At 43.0% G+C, this 25,530-nt stretch overlaps 1 protein-coding gene across 5 annotated transcripts in view; it reads left to right on the forward strand.

The window, feature by feature from the left end:
• Nucleotides 1-25,530, forward strand: part of cux1 (cut like homeobox 1) — a 59,833-nt gene that overhangs the window by 16,963 nt on the left and 17,340 nt on the right. For 3 of the 5 annotated variants that reach the window (XM_022767562.1, XM_022767563.1, XM_022767561.1), the window contains exons 2-14: nucleotides 944-1,054; nucleotides 4,948-4,995; nucleotides 8,871-8,949; nucleotides 11,684-11,821; nucleotides 13,657-13,780; nucleotides 16,368-16,444; nucleotides 16,991-17,057; nucleotides 21,607-21,655; nucleotides 23,445-23,549; nucleotides 24,049-24,237; nucleotides 24,328-24,386; nucleotides 24,727-24,769; nucleotides 24,975-25,071. In XM_022767562.1, coding sequence (XP_022623283.1) covers nucleotides 944-1,054; nucleotides 4,948-4,995; nucleotides 8,871-8,949; nucleotides 11,684-11,821; nucleotides 13,657-13,780; nucleotides 16,368-16,444; nucleotides 16,991-17,057; nucleotides 21,607-21,655; nucleotides 23,445-23,549; nucleotides 24,049-24,237; nucleotides 24,328-24,386; nucleotides 24,727-24,769; nucleotides 24,975-25,071 — 1,186 coding nt within the window. The remainder of the gene's footprint in view (nucleotides 1-943; nucleotides 1,055-4,947; nucleotides 4,996-8,870; nucleotides 8,950-11,683; nucleotides 11,822-13,656; nucleotides 13,781-16,367; nucleotides 16,445-16,990; nucleotides 17,058-21,606; nucleotides 21,656-23,444; nucleotides 23,550-24,048; nucleotides 24,238-24,327; nucleotides 24,387-24,726; nucleotides 24,770-24,974; nucleotides 25,072-25,530) is intronic. The other 2 variants (XM_022767564.1, XM_022767560.1) reach the window with 1 other exon arrangement.

Consider the following 25,530-nt stretch of genomic DNA (forward strand, 5'->3'; position numbering starts at 1 on the left):
CAGCAGACTGAGCCACAAGGGCCCCTGTGGTAATGTGTGTATTAAATGATTAGTGTGTTAGTTAGCATAACGGCCCTTCAGCAGCGTTTAATCACTCTCAGGGGTGGGCGGCCTCACAGGAGGTGGATGGGAGGGAGGAGAAGAAAAGGGGGAGGCGGAGTAAAGGGAGAAGAGAGAGATTTAAATGGAGGAGAAGGAAATGCTGGTTGAATGAGTGAGTGGATGATCTGTAGAGAGTACGGAAAAATGAGGGGAAAAAAAAAAAGGAGTGAGCGTGACAGAGGGCAAGAATCCAACAGAAACATAATCCAGCAACGCTTACACACTCAGCAGAAAGAGATACAATCTTTACAAGGCCTGAATGTCTTGTTAATGTCAGCACTTGGCCCATCATCTGGAACTAGTCCCATAAATAGCTATTAATAACAATGCAAAATGGATGTGGATAAAGGCGGGCCCTGCCTCAGCCTTGACAACACTGCTGTTGTTGATAATTGTGCTGTTGTTGTTATGTGGGGAGGGGACGGGTCGTCTGGTGCAGACAGTCAATAATTGTTGTGAACTGCGTGTGTAGTAGTCTATTGCTACAGAAGTTGTCATGCCAGACACAGTGGTAACTGATTGACTGACAGCCTGAATGGCTCACATATTGCTTGCGCTGGTAGCAGATCAAACTACTGGTGCAGACGGCTTTTCCTTGGCGGGACATTGGTGTTGTGGTTCTGTTCTCTGCCTCTGCTGCCGCAAAATACTGGCCAAGTTCAGCTGAGGCAGGCCGGGTAGTCTGCAGTACGCCAGATGGGTCAAGGAGTCTGCTGTCTTTTTTATCCTTGGTGGTAACAATGATGCTGATTATAATGACAGTAACATTAATGATAAGTATGATAAAAAATATGCAGCTCTCTTCATAGCAATCTGAAAAAGTTGTGTGTTTGCATTGCAGAAAGAACTAGATGCCACCGCCACACAGCTTGCCAACAGACAGGACGAGAGTGAACAGTCCAGGAAGAAACTAATCGACCTGAGCCGCGAGTTCAAGAAGAATACACCAGAGGTGAGAAAATCAGATATTCACAGACACGCACCAACACACAAACATGCATATATTCCGCAGTTCTTTTGACAATCATAGTTTGCCACAGTGTTTCTCTGTGTCTGTTCTCCTCCTCTTAACTGCAGCCATGATTATTTACTGAGAAAGCAGGGGAGGAGTAGACGGCGCAGAGATGCGGGCTTGGCTCCCAAAAATAGTCTCTCCATTAGTTTCCCTGAAATCCTAAAGAGACAAAACAGAAAACCCCTCAGGAGTTTGTATTATCTGACCTAGTTTTTTATGTGTGCAGAAAGTGTGGTCCATGAGTGTGTATGTGAGAGGGAGGAAGACAGAGAGAGAGAGAGAGAGCAGGAGGGAGAGAAAGAGAGTGTGACAACACTACTAAGTGGGATCAGGAGGGAATTCTGTCCTGTTCCTGTGTTCCCATCACTCCTCCTGGGAATATTTGTTTCATCTCTGTTACCAAGGCAACACATTTTAAACCACACAGCGAAAACAAAGTATTGTTGTGTTATTATTGGTAATGTCACCATGGTGAATTATTGATGGTAGTATGAATAATGCATGAATGGAGTAGACAGTGGATAGAAAATTGTCAACTCTCTGTGGAGTTGACAGTAGACCTATTATAGTTACCACAGGATGAGCACTGTGACTATTGACTTCAGCATGTAGCCCAACCAGGGCAGAGGAATATACACTAGAGGAAACTGTACCTGCATACAAAAGACGCTAATTTCACTTTACCCTGCACATTCATCTCTAATCTCATTCTCAAGTATAACCACATAACTAGCAACACACACAGGGAAGCAAGACAGACACAGAGGTGTGGAAGCACACAAATGGAGGCAGATAGAGAACACACAAAGAAAACATGCAGACGCAGAGGCGCACACACAAACACACAGAGGCAGATAGCCTAGATCACAGAACAGGACACACACATTCATCAGTGTAACAAGGCTGTGATTTAGGAAGGCTCCTCTGGCGTCTGTGTGGCCCCTGGCATCTCCCTGGTATGTGGAGGAGGAATCTGAGCCAGGCCAGACGAGCGACAGGATTCATTACAGGGCTGTAACAGGCTCAATAGGAATCAGCACTAAAACTCCTGGCGTTTGGAAGTGTATAAGCATCCAGGCTGCCTACCAAATAGGCTGGTTCAAAACGTGTGATGGTCTGATCTTGATTAAAAATGCCCTGATCGTCTTGTGTGCATTTGCGGAGCTGTGTCTTCCGTCTCGTGCGTGGCTGTGTGTGTGTGTGTGTGTGTGTGTGTGTGTGTGGTTGACCAGCCTATAGAGCGGGCTGTGAGCTCTCTGTGGTCCACACCAGTCAGCGGAGATCACAGTCACATCAGATCAGACTGCATTAGGCTGAGCGGGAGTCCGTCTCTGATCCATTATTCAACAACCAGGAGACCAGCCCACGTTGACTGTGTCTAGTCTGCTGAGCTGTACTTGGCGTGAACTGCACTCATGGTCTGCATAATAACACACACACACACACACACACACACACACACACACACACACACACACTGGCTTTTGTAGCATTTTGAAAGTAGTGCAAAGAAATGCAGCGTGAAAACAAAGTTTTCATAATTCATTAGGACTGACACACTGTTGAAATTTTTTTTTTCTGAGACCACCTCTCACTGAGCTTCCTAAGTTGTCTGAATTATTCATCTAGTTCTTAATTTCCTTTTAGTTAGTCAAGACTTCTCTACTACACTGTTATAAAGGCAAGGGTGGGAATGGTTGTAAAATGTCCCAGAGATTGCTAGCCAGAGGCAGTGGTAGTAAAACAACTTTGTGTGTGCTTGTGTGTGTGTGCACGCATGCACATACACACGTTTGTGTTTAGCTGGAGGGTAGACAGACAGCAAATGTGAGTTCCATACTCCCTGGAGGATTCCTCAGGCTGGCCTGTCTGCTGTCTGCCGGCAGCTCACACACCAGCCATCCATCTCCTGCTGCCTGGCCCCCTCCACTCCCTCACTATACACACACACACACACACACACACACACACACAGATTGACCATGGTGTCTGTGTGCATTGTTATGTTATATGGTCATAAATCTTTGGAAGTGGAGGGGGCAAGGGGGCGGAGCACTAGAGAGTGGACCAAAGAGGTTCACTGCTGGGGTATTCGGTTAAAGGAGTAGCTTGCCTCTATGTGTAATCTGAATGTGTTTGTTTTTGTGTGTTCAGTGTGCGTTGTTGAGCGTGTGTGGAGACTCTTCAAGGTTTCTGAAGTATTTAGTCGCCTCCAAAACTTGAAAATGCAAGTTTGGAAGATCAACATCTAATCTCAAATAAAATTAGGATTTTAATGAACTTGGCCGGAAAAAAAATCAGCAACTTCAAGATGTTGTTTAATAAATGACGGTAATGTCGGCTCCTCATGCAGACACAGTCTCAACAAAAGTTGAAGATTATGTTTTGAGCAAAGGTAGTAATTATTGGAGGACTAGTAGACTAGACTGTGTTACATTATACAGAGGTTTCCTTTTTTGCTTCCAGTATATACATAAATATTTACATAAATTTAAAGCCACAGTAAAAAATAGTATGAAATAGTGAAATGAAAACAGTCTTTTACGCTAATTTATACTAATACAGACAGATGTGTGAGCACATTTTGCTTGGTTCTGACAAAACAATGGAACCTAAGCTACCTAAGCAAAATAAGATAAGAAAACACATTATTTTTATTTATCCAAGCAGGAAGTAGTGCGGGTCATCTAAATTCTAACTGAAAGGAAACTGAAATGCAAAATTAGAATATAATCAAAATCTAATGCAAATGACAGAACTGACACTTCTCTGGTTTTTTCGTGGGTGTTTTTTTTGTGTTCATGCTTATCGTGTGTGAGAAAGAGAGAGCATGAGCAGTAAAGGGGGTGGGGTCAAGGGGGGTCATTATCCTCAGCAGGGGGAATACTGAATTGGCCCAGACAAACAGCCACAACGACCCCTGATGAGGTAACAATGGAGCAGGGTCACCAAGGTCATGACCTGTCCTCAGCCCCAGACAAGCGGCCTGTCTGGACCAACCTGGGTTGAGGCCAGGCCCAGACACTGGTCCCAGATCAGTTTGGGAGGCACGCTCCCTGCAGCATCGGTTATGCTTTTAGACAGAGGTTTCTAAAAGGCGCAGAGTCTCACAAGCACACATCTGTCGTTGCCCTACTTCACATCTTCATTAGGCAGTTTTGTGAGTATGTGTGTGTGTCCACAAACTGTGCAAATCAAATGTTCCTGTACAGAATGTCCTATTCTGCTGTGCTTTTTACCGTACGCTCCAGTTCAGTTTGTCAGGATGTAGGCTCAGCTAACAGCATGGTGATTTGCATGTTCCCCTGATACATACTCGACTGGCTATCTAATCTGAAACCGCTGAGTCGTACTGGAAAGTCATGCAATGGGACTTGCAGGATAAAAAGCATTTGCTTTATAGTAAAAACTTGGTGCGCGGAGACAATTTGCATTAACTGTAGGCCTACGCTGTGGCTCATTCACTCCCTGTCTCACACGCACCAGTGGTGCCTCTGGGTGGCCCAGGTGGTGCTGCACCTGTTCTTATGAGAGACGCAGTCCGCCAGAGCACCTCAGGCTACAAACCTGGCCTCCTCCCTACCCTCATGTTCATCACTCACTCACGCACTACTTTTTATTCATTGGCAGTGGCATGAATGGTCGCTAGTAGAAATAATGAGTGACTTATTTGATCACAACATGGTCTCACTACTATACAACTCATTAAGTTGTCAATGCTTCTGAACATCACTGCCACATGTTCCTGTGTATTTAGGATTATTTTAGGTTTGAAGCTGATTATGTCATTTTTGAGAATGACTAACTCCTCTTCTCTTTTATTTTTTTAGGATTTACGGAAACAGGTTGCCCCTTTACTCAAGAGCTTCCAAGGAGAGGTGAGTGTGTTACTGAGAATTTATATTGACATAGTGATAAACATACATGCCCAAGCACAGCATTGGACCAATGCATTTTACAAAGTCCGTTTGACATTCATTGACTGGTCTCTCAGTGCCCTTCTCTCCTTTTTCCGCTTTCGTCTTTCCTCTTAAATCGTCATTTCTTCTCTCTCACTTCTCTCTCTCCTCTCTTCTCTCCGCCATCTCCTGTTCTTTCTCTTGCCACTATCTCATTTCCCCTCTTTCCTCTCCCTCTTTTCTCCGCTCTGCTCTGCTCTTGATTTTCTGTCCTATTCATGAAGTCCTGTAGCCCGAGGGTGTGTTTAAATTGCATCCTGCAAAAAAAAAGGCACCACAAAACCCCGGCTCTAGCCAGTCACAACTCACCGAATGCTATTTCCTCAGACTTTGTTTGTCTGCATGATTCGGCAGGGTTATTTGTTTTTTTCTTTCGGTGATCTAGTGAATCGTGAGCCATTTCTGTTCATTGTGGCACATTTATTTACTTTCAATTTAATGTAACACCCTATGTTTTTATGTACCTTGACCTATAAGAGGTGAATTTTGTGTGTGTGCTATATCATACTCCCACCGTTCCTCTCTATCTCCTCCTCCATCATTTTGGCCTATTTCCATCATGACTCCTCCTTACTGGCAGCCATGCATTTCCAGTTCACTCCCATATGTGAAAGTCAGAGGGTAGGAGTGGAAGCGGCTGGTTTAGACTGGGGCGTTATTTGGAGTTGGAGTGGGTGGACATTCATCCCAACAGTATCTCTTCCCTAGCGCACACACACACGCAGGGAAACACACGCATGCGCACAAACAGAATCATCTCAATAGATAGTGACAGGGCTGCTTTGCTACTGGCCATAGAATATTACAGTTTAACACTGGGTTAGTTTCCATATTCTTGTGTTAGAGCAGCAACCACAGCCAGTGGTTATGTAAAAATGCTGTAATTTATAGTGGTTCCACCATGTTCTGCTGATGATCCACAGTCTATTTAGAGAATAGAAACGGCAGCAGTATAATTGGGGCTTTGTCAGCTGTTTCCACCATCCTCATGTTGACACACCTCAACGGCGTGCACACCAGAACATGCTGAGGCACTTAGTGGGTGGTCGCGGAACTGAGAAAGACATTATCTTATGATTATTGAGATAATACTGTACACCCGCGCCAGTCTTAGAGCAGCCCATCAATCAGTCGACTATTCTGCGCAGTTGCATGCCACAACATGAGTAGCTCTGAGAATGTGTAATTTTAGTCTGGCTTTGTTTGCTTACCCCTCAATGCTTTGATCAAGGACAAGACAGCACCAGAAACCAGAGGGTCTTCCTGTTGAAGTCCCAGAGTAACTCATCCTTAAGCATTTTACCCAGGAGCTTGAATCTTTACTAAGTGAATGTGGTACCAGACAGAACAATAAAAAGTTTTAGCCCAGGAACTTGGAGGTCTTGATACTCTGTTTAATCTTTGTCATTGAAAGGTGGATGCCCTCGGGTCATAATTATTACCAATAACAGTACTGTTTCCACGAGGCCTCAGTTTGGTAAACGGGTTATGTGTGTCTATGTGTACTTGTGTTTGTGTGTGTATGTTGCATGCTCACTGTTCCTTGTTGGTCCATCGATCAGATAAGCTTTTCCATTATCCAAGGCTTCAGTCTCTGCTTCCCATAGCCTCCCCTTATCAGACTCCACTGGGGCCACACACGCACACACACACACATACACATGCACGCAGGCAACACGCGCAGGTCAGTCTGATGCCCTTCACACACTATGGGTTAGATAGGGGAGCGAGGCAGTGCTGAGTGATGGTGGCACAAGGTGCTGACGTATGTACGTATGTGTTTGTGTGTGTGTGTGGATGTGTCAGGGATACCTTTTGCAATTGCAAGCACTTCTCATCGGTAACCTACTGATACTGGTGAGGTATCATTTGTGTCACTTCATTTGTTTGGCTTGGTGTGTGTGTGTGTGTGTGTGTGTGTGTGTGTGTGCATGTGTGTGGGATGGGGGCAGGGGAGCATGTAATAGCAGATGTCATTGGGATTGGTTGAAAGAGCTGCAGTTTGGAACAGCAGGGTTGTATTTGCAAATCCTGGGTGGTCTTCTAATGGCTCTGGTCCTGCAGTTAACCTGCCTCTAACTGTAGGGTGTGTCCTACATTAAATGTCTATTTCCTGCCTCCCATGTTGGGCTATATAAAGCTGCTGTACCACTGACCTTGGCCCAGTCATTGTACAGTCACGCAGCTGGCTTCCTTCACTGCCATCGGCAGATCATTTTTTGCGTCGGTTTGTGAGTGAGTGTCTGTGTGTGTTTCTCCTTTATCATGAGATTGTGTTGTGGTACGTGCTCTTATATACACGCATGCACACACACACATTTTGATGCTGATGAACAGGTTTGGTGTTGGTGTGTGAGAGGTATTAGTACTCAGCATCAGTAATCTCCCATTAGTGGCCTTGCATTTGAGGATCCTGATCGCTCAATGTCACATAGCACATGAAGAGGGTAAAGTACATGATGCAGCATGATGTGAGAATGAGATATAGTAGTGGGATAGTGTGTGTGAGAGAGAGAGAGAGAGAGAGAGGGTGCAAGACAGGAGCTCTGTGCATGCCAGAGAGACATGACTGTATGACAGAGAAACATGTGAGAAAGACTGACACTGAAAATGATTGAGGGAAAGAAAAGAATATGAGTCAGAGAACATGGAAGTGACAAGAAGGAGAACTCGAGAGAGAGAATGAGAAAAAGACATAGAGAAATAAAAGGGGGGAGAGGGAGGGGTGCTGGCACCAGCCTACTCGGGGCCAGATGTTTTGCGGCTAAAAAACTAGAGATGAATCAAAGCCATGTGAAGAGATTTATTAGGTTCCCATAGGAGCCCAGGCAGTATTACATGTAGCCCGCTCTGTTTACAGTGGCAAGAACCCCTAAACCACCCATCAACTACACTACTGACTTGGCTGGGAATGTGAAGACTTTATATTTGGACTTATATAGGCTTTTGTCTTTATTCCTTTTCTCTTAGTCAATGTGCTGGAGGAGTTGGAAGAGAAACACAAGGCTGTTTAGTCTGAGTGCGTGAGCCAGAGTAGTCAGCTGTAGCTCTGCCCAGTACAGTAGCACCATCTGAATGTCTTTATTTGGCATCTGTTTCCCTCGATTTAGATTTGATTTCGGATGTGTTTCGCCTACTCTGTCTGCTTCTCATATTGAAGTGTGACACAGAGACTATAGTAGAGCTTGTTGCCTCATGTTGCAGCGCTAACAACCGTGTAGAAGTTCCTTCAGTATGATTTTAGAATTAATCTCTTATGGATCCATTCTAACGCTGTCCATTTCAATAATATCGGTGATGGAATGCATGCCGTGCCCTCTTGTGTTAATGGCTGCATCAGTAATGGATCCACACTGTATTGCTGCTAAGAGCTGACTGAATAATCTGCCCCTGCTGTGGCTGGAAAGACTGAGCCAGCTGTTTAATGATGTCAGCGTGCTGGAGGGGAAACGAACACACATATTTGTGCGTGCGCACACACACACACACACACACACACACACACACACACTCTGACCGACAGACTTAGGATAGACAGACATGGGCACGCGGCAAACGAAACGCATCCGTCATCAGCTGAACAGCTGAACTGACTTCACGGGAAGGAAACACCAACGCAGCCACTGTCAGGACAACCGCGGTCGCATGCAACATACTGATGCATAGTGAGGATAGACAGATATGTAGACTACTCTTACTGTGAAATTAATGGGCCTGCCTTTGGAGTCTATGGAAGTGACACTGATCTGAGGTGGGGTGACTGACAATTAACCATTACTTATTCTTCTTTCCAGATCGATGCCTTGAGTAAGAGAAGTAAAGAAGCAGAGGCCGCCTTCTTGAACGTGTACAAGAAAATAATCGATGTCCCAGGTAAGACTTGTGTTTAAGGTGTGTGCTGTGTGTGCATGTCTGTCTATGTTTGTCTAGACACCTCTTGAGTCCAAAAACGTGAACAAGAGACCCCTTTTATCCATGCAGACAGCACCAACAGGGGAAAGAGAAAAAGTATGACACCATCCCTCTGGTGCTCCTTCACTGTGCATCCAGGCGTGTGCAACGCCTTAATATGTCCCCACGAGATCATCCCCACTAGTGTAGCCTTTAGAGGGTCTTAACAGAAGGTGCATCCTGATATGGATGACAAGTGCGCCCATGATTGGCTGCTGCGAAGTGCACTCATGAGCAGTCACGTTCAGCACACTGAGGCTGAGGAGGGACACGCAGCACAGGGTGTTACAGAACACACACACAGCCACAGTGCTACTGGTTGGAGATTTTCAGCTGTATGGGAGCCCTGTAGGGGCCTTGTATGTAGGAATGAGAGAGGAGTTGAGTTCATCTATAGCGTAAGGAGGTCATAATATTCCCACATGGATAGACCTACAGTAATATCTTTGGATTGTACTGCTCCCAATAAGTCAGCGCCAGCTCTGACGGGGCTATTCTTAACTTGCAGCGAGACAATGATGTAATGCCTGATGCACACACGCACACAGACACAGACCAGCCTGACTAATGCAGCAGTCTTGAAAGAGGAAACAGTGTGTTTTGTTCTGTCTTCTATCAGCTGAAGGCCTGGTTAGTCAGCCCAGTGTGCTCTGCTTTAGATTAAAGGTGTCTGGCGAGAGTGTTCAGCACCAGTGGCCCACAAGTCAAACTGCTTTTAACAAGCTGTACAGTTGATTTGGAGAGGGGCCTATGTGAAGGACAAAGGTTTGATAAGACGGAGAGAAAGTTGATTTTCAAGGGCGCCCAGGCAGATAGGAGTCCAAATTCAGGGTATACAGTTATTGTTCCTATTGAGTGTTTGTTTGTACTTGTGTATATTTGTATGAGACTCTATGCAAGTGTGCACTTAACTGTGTTTGTGACAAGGTGTGTGTGTGTGTGTGTGTGTGTGTGTGTGTGTGTGTGTGTGTGTGTGTGTGTCTCAGAGTTTAGCCCTGCATGGTGTGTCACCTTGACAGCACAAAATCAGCATGAAATTCCCCAATCGTTCTCTGCTGATCTCTCATTAGCATAGTTAAGATATCTAACTGCGTCAGACATGAGACACACACACACACACACACACACACACACACAGCCCTTACCCCCAGCTGTAAGCTGTCAGTTCCTCTTATCTGTACAACACACACACATAAACACACACACACACAGAAACTGCTCTTTTAGCTGGCATGCTGATGAGCATCGCCTGCGTCTCTTGGCTGCCTGTCACCAGTCTGCCACCCATGAGCACCAATCAGATGTGATTGGCCTGACTGACAGGGCTCTCTTCATCACACTGACAGTTAACCCTGCTGTGTGTTCACAGAGATGTTGGTAAAATGCCTCCAGAAAGTTGTCTTTCTTCCTTCTGTCTCTGGTTCTTTAATCTCTTATTTACCTTTTGCATTGCCTGTTTTACGGCTTCACTTTGTCCATCTGTCTGCTCTCATGTTTCTCTTTTTTCTTGCTTTCAAGCGGAATCATAGAAAACACTTTAACTGATCATAGCCCAGTAAGCTCTGTTGTTAATGTGTCTCATCTATGTTACTGTCTCTGTCTCTCTTTTGGTATCACTTATCCAATTCTCTTGCTGTGTCAGCAGTTGACGCATTAGTTTTTTTATCCATGTACAAAACCAAAGTTTATCTCATAACCCAACAATAGTCTCTGTTGATAAAAAGTCTGATAGTGTGTCATTCAGTTGCCTTTATGGATACAGTTTTGCTGATAGAGAATGTGAAAACAAACCATGACCTTTCAGTGCTATGTGTTTTAAACAAACAAAATCTCTGTTCTTCTCTTTCTAATCACTGAAGTGCACAAAGTTTTTCTAAGTATCTACAGTAGAGCTTAACCGATACTGGATATTTTTTTTAGGTTGATATCAATATTTGAGACTTAATTCAAATCCAATAACAACATGTTTGCCAATTTTCAAATTTGGCTCATGGTTTCTTGTGTTTACCTTAAATAAAAAGTTGAACACAAAACTTTCTTATCAAAGGTGACAGTATGATAAATACAAGACTACAGGCATTTTTAAACAATAAACCTAACCAGAAAAAATTATTACAATTAATAGCCATGAATGAAAAGACACACAAAACATATTGAACCTGAATTAAGAAAAATATGGGTGGAAATATAAATATATAAACATAAAAATGCATCTTATGAAATGTTTGTTGTTGAATTTACTGCACAACCGTTTCTTTTTGTGTATGTGTTAAGATATACACACACAGATCCCTTTGATGATTAATCTGTGATAATCCAGTCTGAGTTGATAATATATCAAATGCACCAGTTTAAGTACATATAACTCACGTTATCATAATAAAGCTAGTAATTGTGATATTTTTTGGTCCTAGCAGTAACCAGTAATTCTCCACAGGGAGATCAAAGGTCAGGGTCAGCTCCAGAACAGTTCTCCTGGAGCTGTTTCTCTAACAGCTTGCTTCATTGCCTTGCTCAAGGACACTTCACCAGGGCAAACGCTCGTTCTCCCAGGGCCTTGAATGTAGTTATTCCTAGCTCACTATGCCACCTTGCAGCCTTTGTTTGTCTAATCTGCTCTGCGCTGTGGTAACGTGGTGTGTGTTGTCTCTGCCAGATCCTGTACCTGTGTTGGAGCTGGCTCAGCAGCTGCAGCTGAAGCTCCAGAGGATGCACGACATTGAGACAGAGAACACCAAACTTCGAGAGACACTGGAGGACTACAACAAAGAGTTTGCAGAGGTCAAAAACCAAGGTTAGAAAGGGACACATGCAGACGCACACATTTTGGGAGCTTATTGACTTTGAGAAGGGCATGGATGTAGGCCACACATTTAATCATAGATAATCACATATCAAAGTTTCAGTATTTCAGTCTCATATGTGGTATCTCTCCTACCATTACGACCAGTTACAGCCATGTGACCAAAACAAAAACTATGGTGGTAAACAATGAGAGAGTTCATACAGCGTGACCTGGAGTGAAAGTGAAATGGCTGGATGGATGTGTGCAAGTGTAGAATGAAGAATTTAGCTAAGTCTGAGCTTGAACTTAATATTCAGTTTTAGTTGACAACTACCTGTCATTTCGAAATACTTTGGTTACGAAAAATGATGATGATGGTTGTAGCAAAAAGTAGATGACAGTGTGACAAATGTGAACATTTAAAAAGTTTGTGTGAAAATGCAGCAAAATCCTTTTTGTGTAAAACTGAGACAAGTAATCATTTGCCACAGTTTTGCAGGTGTACTTGAAGTGTAATGTCACCGTTTTGTCTGCATGTCAATAATATGTGGACAACTTCTAAGTTCAAATGTAAGGTCAAAGAAACATATTTAAAGCCCTTTTCAAAGGGAAAAGCCATATTTGAACATATTTTAATGCCTTATAAATTTTTAAAAATCACAAAAAATGTACAAGGTTTTACATTTTCAAATAGGTTTTCAGGGAAAAAAACATGAAGCACAGTTTCATGAATAAAAAACGACAGGCTACCTCAGGGTAAAGAAAGATGGAAAAACTGACAAAGGCAGAGAGATGAGTGAGAAGCAGTAATAAAAGTGGTGTAATTTCAGTCGAAAAGGAGGAGTGAGTGAGCGAGCGGGGAATGTTTTGGAATCCCCCTTTCCTCAGTGAGAGTTAATTGGAACAGCTCGATAGCGGCAGGGTTCCATTCTGCCATTGATTTTCCTGTTCCCTCATCCTTTATCCCTCCTTCCCGCCTCAATAGATGGGGGATATTTAAACCCCAAAACACACTGTGGAACTCCCACTTCTGTTAAACACACACACGGACCCGCCTGCACACTTGCACATGCACACACACACACACATACAAAGAGTGCAGGGGCCATTGATCCCCGCAACCTAAATGTTTAAAGTTCAGTTAAGCAGTTAAGGGGTAAGAGGGCTCTGAGGGGACTCTCCTCTATTGATTATGTGTCAGAGCAGTGAGACTGGAGTTTAAATCACACACACACACACACACACACACACACACACACACACACACGCACGCGCGCGCACACACACACAAAGTGCTAAGAGCCCTCAGTCAAAGGCAGCAAGCAGCAATGCTCTTTATCATTGTCTCACTCACTTATATCTTTCTCTGAGAAACACGCGCGCACACACACACACACACACACACACACACACACACACACACACACACACACAGAGGCCTATTTATTACCCCAGTTATGTGTTAGATTTATTTCAGGCTGCCCCATACAGAGCTCAGCCGTCAGCAAGTTATGGGGTTTCAGCACTAATGCAGTCCTAATGAATACAGCATATCTACAGTTGGTGAATGGTGAATATTCTATACCAGTCATGGATGTAAAGATTAGGCAGGAGCCATAGGCCAAGGCCTTCGTCTGTGCTGACAGAGGAAGAATGCAGGATATGAAACGCTGTTCCTTAAGTAAAGGTCAACTCCCCTGTCAAAAGCATTATCGTCATCACTGCCATCTATCACATCTAGGAAACCCCTATAGTGTGTTCTCTATATATTTTTGCAAATTGCCAGTATTTGAACTCTTCCCTGCTTGTCTCTCAACACTCGTTCTGCTGTTACCCTCCTTTAGAGGTGACCATTAAGGCCTTGAAGGAGAAGATCCGTGAGTACGAGCAGTCCCTGAAGAATCAAGCTGAGAACCTGGCCCAAGAGAAGCAGCTCCAGCTACACAACGACTATGCAGAGAAGGAGAGGTATAACTGTGCCCCTGTGTGAGTTTGTGTGTGCACTACTGCAGCTGTGTTTCAAGTAATAACCTCTGCATTATTTTGCCATTTTAAACCTTTGGGTCATTTTGCCCTCAGGCATAACTGCTATGATTCTAATCTCTGAATGATAGGTTTAAGATTTCTGACTTTATTTAGCAGAGCTATTCACGCTTTAATAATTTCTTCTTAGCTAATAGTCCTTAGAGTTTTTCTCATAGTTATCAGTTTAATCAACAAATTCTTGCTTTTTCTCAGACGTTGCCTTCCTTTTGCAGATGAATGCAGGAATGAAAAATAACCTACATAAAAGACAATGCCAGCATTTTTGTCATGTGGGTGCTTGCCATTCTTGCCTTGATGGGAATCAACACCTCAGACTCTTATTTACTGTCTTTACCACAATATATTTCAGCCCTTTTGTTCGGAATAATTGCTGCCACAGAAATCTACTGTGTCTGTGAATATGCAGCAACTGAAAGAAACCCACCACACATATATAATGACAAAAATTATGCATAGGTGTCACTTTATTTTGATACAAAGAAGTTTACTTTGATTTACTAGGTTACTTCCTTTTCAAGCCCATTTCATCGGCATTTTGAAGTGTGTGATTTTCTGATACACAGGAAGCCTGTGGCAGTAATAAATCAACTCAAAATTGCTACGAGATATTTTAGGAACATGAAAAGAACTTTTCTGACTACTGAAACGATGTATTAACTCTTACAAAGGCTAGAATGCCCCAAGAGTCATTCTGATACTGTCCATTCCCAGCAAGGAGCCCATTCAACATAAAGACAATTAAACTAATTGCCTAAGATGCAGGCAGCCATAATATAGTTCCACTTTACAACAGACTTTGGCGCCTTTCCTCCTACATTGCTCACTTAATCCAGATTAATATGAAGGTGGCCAGGTCATCATGTGAAGCCACATTCAGTTTGGTTTTTTAAGTGCAGGTGTAGAATTGACCTGTCAATCTTAAATGTAGTAATTACGGTTAACTATGTACTCCTATTTTGAATTAAAGGGATGAATAGAGTCCAAATGATGAGCACTCATGTGATTAGCTGGTGCACCCTCGGGGCTTGAAGAGGCAGCATATTTTTACTGTGGGTAAGCAGGAGTTAAATGCTATGATTGACATGTAATAACTCAGATGTAACTTGGAGAGGAAGAAACACGACCAAAACCTGTCCACCAATAGTCAACCAATAGTCTCTGAAGCAGATCAAATACAGTACATAGCAACAGCACAGCATGGAGAGTATCTCCAACCATGTTAATGTGCAGGTTTTAGTGTCACACCATGCAGCTATAACAATGATATATTAACTCAAAACAGGTACAGATTTCAGATGTAATCCTAAATGATAGAGACACATTTTTCAAAACAAAAAAAAGAGGGTACGTCCTTTCAAAAGAAAAAAGTTAAAAAGGTAAAGTGGAAAATATTTTTTCATTTCATCATTGATGATTGATCATTTAGAAATATTTTGAATATTGCAACTTTGCTTGTTTGGATGGGATATCTGTTTGACATGTTTGTCTCTGAATTTCTCAGTAAAAATTGGCATTTGTTTAGTTAACATGCTTCTAGTTGCACCACTGCTTCCAAAGTACAAATCATCTAATGAAACAAACAGTTTGCTGATAACGGTCATTAAAACGCTTGAGAATAACTCGCTCTCAGTGATGGTTTTGCTAAGTCTCTGGCCCATTTTAAGGTGATTGTGTATATTAAATGCACATTACAGACCTCTTACTTTCCCTCATGTCAGTCATCGTGTTTGCTCTGTGAAGCTGCCTTAAAGCTCATTGCCCCTTTCAGACGTACAGTAGAAGATCAATTGTCCAACTGTATTTCCTGTACGTCAGTGTTTTATAGGCCCCTTCCTGTTTGCAGAGAGTTGACTTCCTGTGTCTGAGAGGGGCAGTAAATGGATGGCACCTTTGATGCATTTTACCCTGCAAGGAGTGAGGGAAGGAGGGAGAGAGAAAGAGAGAGAGAGAGAGAGAGATGAAAGGATGAAGTAGAGGGCAGAAAAATAGAGATGACAGGAGAGAGAGATTGGTGGAGAAGTGGGGCATCAAAGAGGGCCATAAAGACCGTCTTTGTGCTAGATTATTGATGTTTTTACACGCAGTGGTAATTTCTCAGCAGAGCCCAACTTTTTATATGCTAAGAATGAATCTATTTTATCCTTGTGGTTTCTGTCACCTCCTCCCCCCTCTCTACTCAACTCTCTCTCTCTCCCCCTCCTTCTCTCTCTCTCTCTCCCTCTCTCTCTCTCTGTCTCACACACACACACACACACACACACACACACCCCCTGGCTGCAGTGTGTGTGTGCCCCAGTGGCCAGACATTCCTGCCTAATAGGGCTGCTTAATGAGGAGTGGGTTGTGTTGGGAGGATTTTAGTGGGGAAAACACTTCAGAAATGGTGGGAAAATAGAGAATAGTTGCAGTTGCCACAAAGTGTGAACCAAGGATTTACTGACTCAGTATCTCTTAACTGTGACTTGCTGCTCCCTGCTCTCTTTTTCTCACCTTCTGTCTTCCTCTGTAGGAAACTCCAGGAGAGCCAGGACTCCATGTCCTCAAGGTTGGAAGAGGCTGAACACAAGGCCCAGTCCCTACAGACAGGTACCAGCATACTCAGTCTTTACAGACCTGGGTACTGTTTTAACCAGCTCGAATAAAATGGCAGCTTTACCACTGAAAATTAAGTGGTGCGGGCTTTAAAGCCTCTTAAAAATTGTTTCAGATTTCAAGTATTCCTCATTAAATGTTCATTCATGGCTTAAGTTTGGAAATAACATCCCTAATGATTATTTATTAAGTTTAACACTCAAAAGCCTAATCTGCTTCATCTAGTATAAATGGGTGTGGTTTGATCAGATTGACAGTGGCCAACATAAATAAATAACTCCATAACTATCACTTTAATCCTGTGAGAAAAACACAGGCAAAAACACAAACAGAAGTCTCTCGTGTGAAATAACCAAAACTACTGTAACTTTGTCAGAAAATTGTGTGTTCGTGTAGGAGTCCAGCTCATTGTAAGAAGCTGATTGAGTATTTTTTGGACCATCTAAAAAATATTGTTCATACTTAGATATTACACAGCATTCAAGGTTCTTCATTTGAATTCTGACTTGTCACAACTAACTCTTTTCCCGTCTTTTACAGCACTTGAAACAACTCAGGCCGAGCTCTTTGATTTGAAGACAAAGTATGACGAGGAATCCACAGCAAAGTATGTGTGTTGCTGATCTATGTGTGTGTTTGTGGGTGACTTTTCCCCTCTGGCTCCTCCATAGTCTGTTCCTGACATAATCATCCTGTTTAGTGAATATCCTTGCCTGGAAACTCCCCCTTCTCTCCCTAACAGCTGGATTGTATCCCACAACGCTCAACAGCCTCCAAATCCCAGCATTACCCACGCACTGTAAATACTGACAGGGATTGTAATGCATTCTGCAGCCACAGCAAAGCACCAAAATAGAGATTTTTTTTTTTGTGTGTGTTGTAGCTCTCTGTGATTCATCAGGGTCACGATAGAGAGGGGAGGCGACTGAGGGTCACGTTGAGATCTTAGACTTAAAGCTACAAAGGCTTCTAACAGGACCTGTTAGATAAGGTAGCTTCAATTACTTGAGCCATGGGCATCTATCATTATTGATCTTATAGTAGTGGTGAGGATGAGAACAGAAGCTTTTCCATGTCAGCACTCCACACTGTGAAGTGGCACTTTATGACATTCACACTCCTTATTCCCTCAGGGTAGAGTGACGGGAACCAGAACTACTCGAGCGTCCGAACCACATTCAGAAAGTTTCAGATTCTGAAAAGAAAAACAAAGCGTTTCTTTGGTTTTATTGGTAATCTGTGTACCTCAAAAACATTTCAAGGAAAGATTGCTCTTTCCTTGAAATGTGAACTCTTAAATCCAAGATGGTCAAGGGCATCCTGCACGCCCCCATACACAAAGTAGGACAGAGTATCAACTTGGCTTTTAAGGTTCTCCTCTACCCCATTTACCATGTCCCAAACTCACCGTCTCTCCATTAACAGAGTTGTTAAATTGATTGGCTGTTAAAAACAGATCAATCCCTCTTCTCTCATCCTCACAACACTTTTTTCCCCTCTTCTACCTCCCTCGCTCCCCCGCTTTATCGTTTATCTCCTGCGTTGTGCGTTTGTGAGTGTAAGAGGAAAGGCCACAGGAAGATATTACATGCAGTGTAATGGATGTAATCAATAGGTTTCATGGTCTATCAGAGGGCCCCCCCCCCCCGCCTGTTTATTTTCTTTCCTCATGACTATATTGCACTGCTCCTCTTCTTTCTCTCATTTCTTTACACTTCCTTCTTCCTTTTTCTGTCCTTGTCTCTTCCTTTTATGTCAGAAGAAAACACATTTTGAAAAGACACATATAGTAGGCCCCATTTGCTTACAGAAGCTAATAAACACATGCCCGCCCACATCCACACACGCTCACACACGCGCTCACCACACACACACACACATACAAATACACACACACACTCATTCGCTCACTCGTGAGCCTGAGGCAGTCAGGGTCCTTGACTATGTGGCGTGCTGTGATCTGAAATTTTAATGCAACGCTTTAAAGCACACACAAACCCTCTCTAACCCTGCACCCTCCCAGTCCTTGGAGTCCTTCCCCCGTTTACTGCTTGGCTGAGCAAATCGCCAGTGTTTGGCTGAACACAACTTTTAACCCTTTGACTGCATATATTTTGGCTCTGCAAAATACAAATGGCATCCATATCATGCACTTTTTCACACAAACACAGACATACGCACACACACTCACTTGCTCTAAACTTTCCACTAAGGAGGACATTGCGTGACAAATCCCCCATCCTCTTGCTGCATTTGGGTAATCTGCCTTTTAAAATACACACACGCACGCACACACACGCGGTCGGACGTACACACACTCTCTGAGAATTTGGTCGATGTAGCAGTGCCCGGAGTGTGTGAGCTTCAGCGGGAGGCGGGCCTGCAGATGTAGCGTAGCCCCCTCTCTGCGCTGGCGCTGTGAGGGTCTGGCTGGCCACATTTTACCCGTTTAGTCCCTGTTAAAGATTAATGATATATTGATCCCCAGCCCCACAGGATGCTGTGTATGTGTGTCCGTGTGTGCCTGCACCTCTTAGTGTTTGTGTGCAGCTTTATCTGTGTATAAACGCTTGATACCATTTTGGGAAAACCATTTAATTGCTGATAATTAGGCAACAGTCAAAAGGCTTTTCTTTCTTGTGTCCGTCTCAAGCACACACAAACACAAAATGGCGAACAACATACACACATACACACACACACACACACACACACACACACACACACACACACACACACACACACAGACACACTCTCACAGCTAGCTTCTTTTTAAGCCTCCTTGAAATCCCCAAGGTAACACGCTGTGAAAACGCAATGTGGAGAAAGCCAAGGAAAGAAAAGGAATGGAATGATGAAAGCTAGAGGGCAAAAAGTGAGCCAGGGGCTGGAGGCTACAGCGAGGAAGAGGGGATAAGAGTGTGATAGAGGAGGGAAATGAAAATCTAAATCAGGGGAATATCCTGCTGGCACCGAGGACAGAGGCCGAGGAAGAGAGGGCAAAAGATGAGAGAGGGGAGGTGGAGGGAAAAAAAGATGAAAGGAGAGAAAGTGGAGGGCAATGAGAAGGGAACGGGTTGAGGGGAAAGGATAGAGGCAGGCAGAGGGTGGAAGAGAAAAGCAGTTGAGTGAGGAGCAAGAGAGAGAAGATGATAAGAGATGAAAAGGCCTGTCTGAGATGGAGGAAGTACAGTAGGAGCTTAGAGGCTCTGGGCTTGTTTCAGAAGTCCTACAGTACTCACTGATGTCACTGGGTGCACCCATTGGCTTTCATGGTACAAAAGAGTGTGTGTAAGTGTGTGCGAGTGTGTGTTGTTTGTGTGCATGTATGTGTCTTTCCAGTGCAGCTGTGCATCTACTCTATAGCTCCTCCCTGTGGTTGCTGCATAGAGCTTTGTAGATAAGTTTTGGTGGCGTAAAATCAGGCCTCATCATTACGAAGGACCCTCCCTTTACTGTTCTGGGTTTGATGAATTAATTCCACTGGGTGCATTGGCTAACCATGGACAGTTCCTGCCCTGCCCAGCGACTGACTGACTGTATCAGGATATGCAGAAAATCCCTTCCCTGTGATCTGCTTTGGCCCTCAGCCTCTAGCTCAGCCTCTAGCTTTGCCTTTATAATTCCCAAATACAGCCAAATCCAAAGGTTATTTAAGAAGACTTTGTGCATCTGTACTTTGATTAAATGATCACATTTGGAGCAGGAGCGGTGGTGTATTTGGGTTGCATTACTACCCATAAACGCTCTCCATTACAAGCTTTTCTGGCTTGTTGGCTCACTGACCTTACATTTGTGTGTGCGGGAGCACAATTGAGCGTGCACGTGGGTCCGGCACAATATAGCTTAAGACAGGATAAAAGCTGGTGAGGTAGTGTACTATTATGTTGCTTAAATGCATACTAGATCCTTTTAACTGTTAGGGAAAGAATAAAAGCGGAGAGTGAAAAGCTCTCCCACCCACATCTGATTCTTTTTGCTGCATTGCCTGTGGCACAACGTTGACCTAATATCAACTGTGTCTGTTTTGTTAAACACATTCAAATCAGTAGTACTCAAGCCTATGGGACATAACACTGTTTCTTATACTGTGACACACAAACACAAAAGCTGCGTGGGTTATTGGGTTCACTATCAAAAGATTGCAGTGAAATCAAAAGGTCTTAATGCACGAAGCAGTGCACATATGTGCTCACATCTTTGCACTTGATGCCGCCCATGTATTATCAGTGAGTAATGTCTTAAATAAACATGCATGCATACACGCTGCCTCTTTAGCACTGCACTGAAGACTAGCCTTGAAATTTTGTCAGTATTTTCATGCATTCGATTATTGTAACTTCCTCATACGGAGAAATGCATTCATAATTTATCTTGGAGTGCGCACACACACACACACACACACACACACACACAGGGTAATCATATTCAGACAATTCAACAGTTCATGGTGTGAAAATTGAACACAAAAATATTAATATTCATTGTGTGTGAATTCTGTGTTGTTTTGCTTGTTCCCAATGTTTCTTCCACATCTCTGTCATTGTTTGCAGAAGAGCGATAGGTGTTCACATCACTCATGAAAAAGAGTTATTAAAAGTTATTTTTCCAAAGTCCAATGAGAGGTGGTATTATGGGGATGTATTCCTGCTGTCTGACCTCTAGCAAGTGAGAAGTGAACCATGGCCACCATCCAGACCATTAGTCAGACACAATCACACAGCTTCATAGCAGATTAGTCTGCTGTATTAGGACTTAGAGCTCTATTAATGTAATCCCTCTGTTTTAGTGTGGCCTGGGTTTAGGGGCTTACATGTGCACACCCACACACATAGGCACACACACACACACTTAAATACATGTATGCACGCACACATACAAGCTGTTTGGGTTATGGAGTTCACAATCAATGGATTAAGGTGAAATTTAGACAGTAGCTTAATGGACACGGCACTGGCATTCTCTAAATGTGTGCTCTCTGAACAATCTCGCACACACGTGTTGTGTGCAGAGTGTACTTTTCTTCCTGGGAATCATCTATCCATTTATCCATTCCTTGTTTTTATTTGTGAGCTCTATTTCAACGAGTCTCTTTAAAGCACTGTCACATGCTCTGTTGTGCATTTCTCTGGAGTAATAGTAAATGTCTCTCTCAGGGCCGATGAGATTGAGATGGTGATGACAGACCTGGAAAGAGCCAATCAGGTAAAGCTGCTCAACATCCTTACTGTACATTTTAACACAGCGTCGTCCAAATCATCTGTCACACCAGGCTCCATGAGTGTTATTGTTTAACTACAGACAAAGCAACTGAGTGCTTTGACTAAAATCGTAAAGAAAATATTGCATAGAATGATGTAAAGGATCTAGTCTGGTGATATTCTGTTCTTTCAAAGCCAACAATGAATATACTCTACTATTATTATTATTATACTATATTTATTATTATTCCTCTGAGCTCCACTGTTTTCCAAATTATTATAAACGCCTCATATGTCACGCTATTGCACTGGGTGACATGTTCCTTCATTACGTTGAACGTGCCCAGCTGTTTGAGTCCTGCTGCCGTAGATATTCAAAAGAGCACCAATTTTTTTTTTTTTTTTTTTTTTTTTTTCAAGATTTACATCTTCAGTTCGAACAAACAGGCTTGGGGCAGAGAGGGACTGAGAAAGTTTTATTGAGAAACGGCCTACCGCACTGTTGGTTTTGGTTTGTTTTTTTTTTAATAGGATTTTTTGACAACAAGAAAAGCGTAGAACATCCTAATCTTTGTCCTGTGAAAATACAAATATTCTTATCTGCTCAGAATCTGTGAAATGTGTCTTACATTAACGAATAATGACATGCTTATCACTGTGAAAGCTACTGTTTGTTTTATATCTTTATTACACACCTACTAAACCCATGCAGCTGAAATAAGCCCCACAGTGCGCCCTCTGCCCTTGTGTTGTAAATATTCCTGTGGTATCTGTTAATGTCATTGTTGTTAACTTTCATTATTAGCCCAAGAGTATGATTTGTGGCTAAAGGGGTAGCATAGGCATGTAATGTTAATATTAGCCTAAAGGTTAGTGCTCCAACTATAATGCCACACACAAACACACACACACACTATTCACACTTCTGATTTGAGGTTTACAGAGGATGACAGCATGGCCTCCAGCTCAGTCACAGACTTTTTATATGCTTTTATAAGGAGAAAATGGAAAACAGGATTTTTCTTTTTGCGACTAGCAGTCCAACTCCCACCCAGTCAATAACAACTCTCAATATGGTTGCAATTAAGAACACTGTGGAATCGGCTCCCTGTAACTCCTAATGATGGCAAGTTGGCCAGTGCTGCAGATGATTCCCAACTGGAGCATGGCAGTTTGGCCATAAATACAAGGCAGCGGGTATCATCTCAATTCTCAGGACTAATTTAATATTTGCAATTAAGGAAAAATCCACCCTTGGCCCTCATCCTACACTTCTACTTTGCATTCTCTCAGCCCTCCTTCACTCTGTAGTATATACAGTATTTGTTTGTAGTGGAAGGGGATGAACTTCCTTTTCATACAGAGACACAACTGACTGGTAGAAGAAGATGGTGTATTGGAAAGGATTCCTTCAGTTTGATTGTATTTTTTTGCCACTTGCCCATCGCTTGTACAGTGCTCTATACTTTGATGAAAAATGTTGAGATAATTATTATTGTTTAATGCCCAAAATCTTATCTCCAAACACCATCCAAAGACCGTTAAGTTGCAATAAGAATTAATTTACATTAGGGGTACCATGCTGCTTTTAACAGGACTTAACAGGACTTTTGCTTTCTGAGTCTTACTACTCTCTATTCTCTCTCCATCTACATGCATTAAAGGTTTTCAGTTTTCCTCTGGAGCTAGTGGAAAATTGTTAAAGAAATGTGTGTACACCAAAAAAAAAAAAAAAAAAGTGTAAGAATCTCGACAAGTTGATTTTCCTTCAACATTTCTCCTTTTCCTTCCAGCGAGCAGAAGCAGCTCAGAGAGAGGCGGAGTCACTCAGAGAGCAGCTGTCCTTGAGTAACCAATCCCAGCAGCTCAGCAGCCCGGCCAAGGCCGACCCCGACACGGTAACACATTTCACTGATTCACTGGATGGCTGACAAAGAAGTATTGATAGGCTAAAGATCAGCTTAGCCATTTTAATGCCTGAGGTGTATGGCTGGTGAAAGCTTCAATTTATGGATCACTGAAGTCACTGGTCATAGAGGTCAGGCATTGGAGTCACCAATAATGCATTGATTTGTTGACTTAAAAAGTTGCCACGGTGGCAATAAGTGATGGTGTATTGATTAACTAATTTATCGGACTGTACAACAGACTGCAGAGGTTTGACTTGGTAAACTTAAAGACTGTCTTCCGCACCAAAGTATCAACTTGTGACCGTCTGATTATTGATCTAAAGGAGCAAGCCTTTTGAAACGAAAATCAGCAGCTTCTGTCTGGCCTAGAAATACTAATTATATGGGACTTTTCATCACATCTAATTGTGGCTTTATGAATACTTTAATAGCTGTAAGGTTTTAGTTTGCTCATTAGATTAAACTGCCGTCCTTATTTGACCTTAAGGAACAGGCGGCAGAGGTGGCATCCCACTCAAGTCTGGAGGCGGAGCTCAGGGCCAAAGAAAGGGAGACCGCCCAGCTGGTGGATGACGTCCAGAGACTGCAGGCCAGCCTGACCAAACTCCGAGAGACCACCAGCTCCCAGATCACACAGCTGGAGCAGCAGCTCAGCAGCAAGACTGCCATTCTCAAGGTACCAACAGTACATGACATATAAAGATCCAAGGATTCATTGTATTATTTTATTCATTTTCATGTCATTTCAACTCTTTGTAATCCGCAGGAACTGGAGGAGAAACTGCAGAAACAAGCTGACTATGAGGAGGTGAAGAAGGAGCTGAGGTGAGGAGCACACACACTCACTTGTGTGGGTGTGTGGGTGTGTGGGTGGGTGGGTGTGCGTGTGTGTGTCTCCAGCACAGATCTATTTATTGCATGCGTTTGATGTCTTTAACCATATTAAACAAGATGCGTGTCTTCATTTAAGATGTGTAACTCAATTGAGTGCCCTTATGAAGGTGAAGCTTGCATGTCTGTAGCTTCACAGTACTTTGTGTCTCTCTCACTCACTGCCCCACTATCCTTTGTCCTTAAAGAGACAGAAATAGACAAGCTAGCATGCTACACAGTAAATGTGTCTCTGTTGGGGGTCATTTAGAATTTTTTTTTTCTATCTCCTCAGTATTCTCAAGTCTATGGAGTTTGGAACATCTGACTCTGTGCAGGTAAAAGTGACAAAGTAATAAAATCTGTACAGACATGAATGTCATTCAGTAGTGGACCTGTGAAACATATTGTTAAAGTACTAGTATCTAAGTCAAGACAAAATTGTACAATTAGATTTGTGAAAAACGAACATTTGAAGGGGAAGACCGGAGTAATTTTGTAAAACATCATTTTAATTTCCGTTCCGCCTGTCCTCTTGATCAGGACTCCTCCAAACCTCTGGAGGTGCTCTTGCTGGAGAGGAACCGTAGTCTTCAATCTGAGAGCGCCGCTCTGCGCATCGCCAACACTGAGCTCAGCGGTAAGTCTGTCCAAATGTAAGTTAACAATAAGGGCTGGGTTCATCAACACTGTCTCCACGAAACCGTCACTCAGACCAATGGAAATGAAAGAATGCTAACAGAAGCTGAGTCCAATATTCATGGGACCTTAGATGACGGCTCAGCTACAGGTAAGGCTGTGCAGGGATGACTATGAAAGAACTGTAGTAGGGAAGTGTATACATACCATATGTATGCATATAGATTCTTTTTCTCTGAGAATACTTAACCATTTATGAATGTTTTTGGGACATTGGGTCCTCTATGTGCAAAAGAAATGCAAAACTTCATCATGGTACAGAAATGTTGTTGCTCTCTGGTGTATCTCTGGTGTCTTTGAATACCCCAGCAGGAGGTCAACCTGAACAGTAACAAAGTTGCAGTACACAAAAATGAGGACACCATACTATGCCCCCTACATCAGGACTCTTGCCCTCTGC

This window comes from Seriola dumerili, unplaced genomic scaffold (genome assembly GCF_002260705.1).
Source record: "Seriola dumerili isolate Sdu_G_001 unplaced genomic scaffold, Sdu_1.0 BDQW01001195.1, whole genome shotgun sequence".
Classification (NCBI taxonomy): domain Eukaryota; kingdom Metazoa; phylum Chordata; class Actinopteri; order Carangiformes; family Carangidae; genus Seriola; species Seriola dumerili.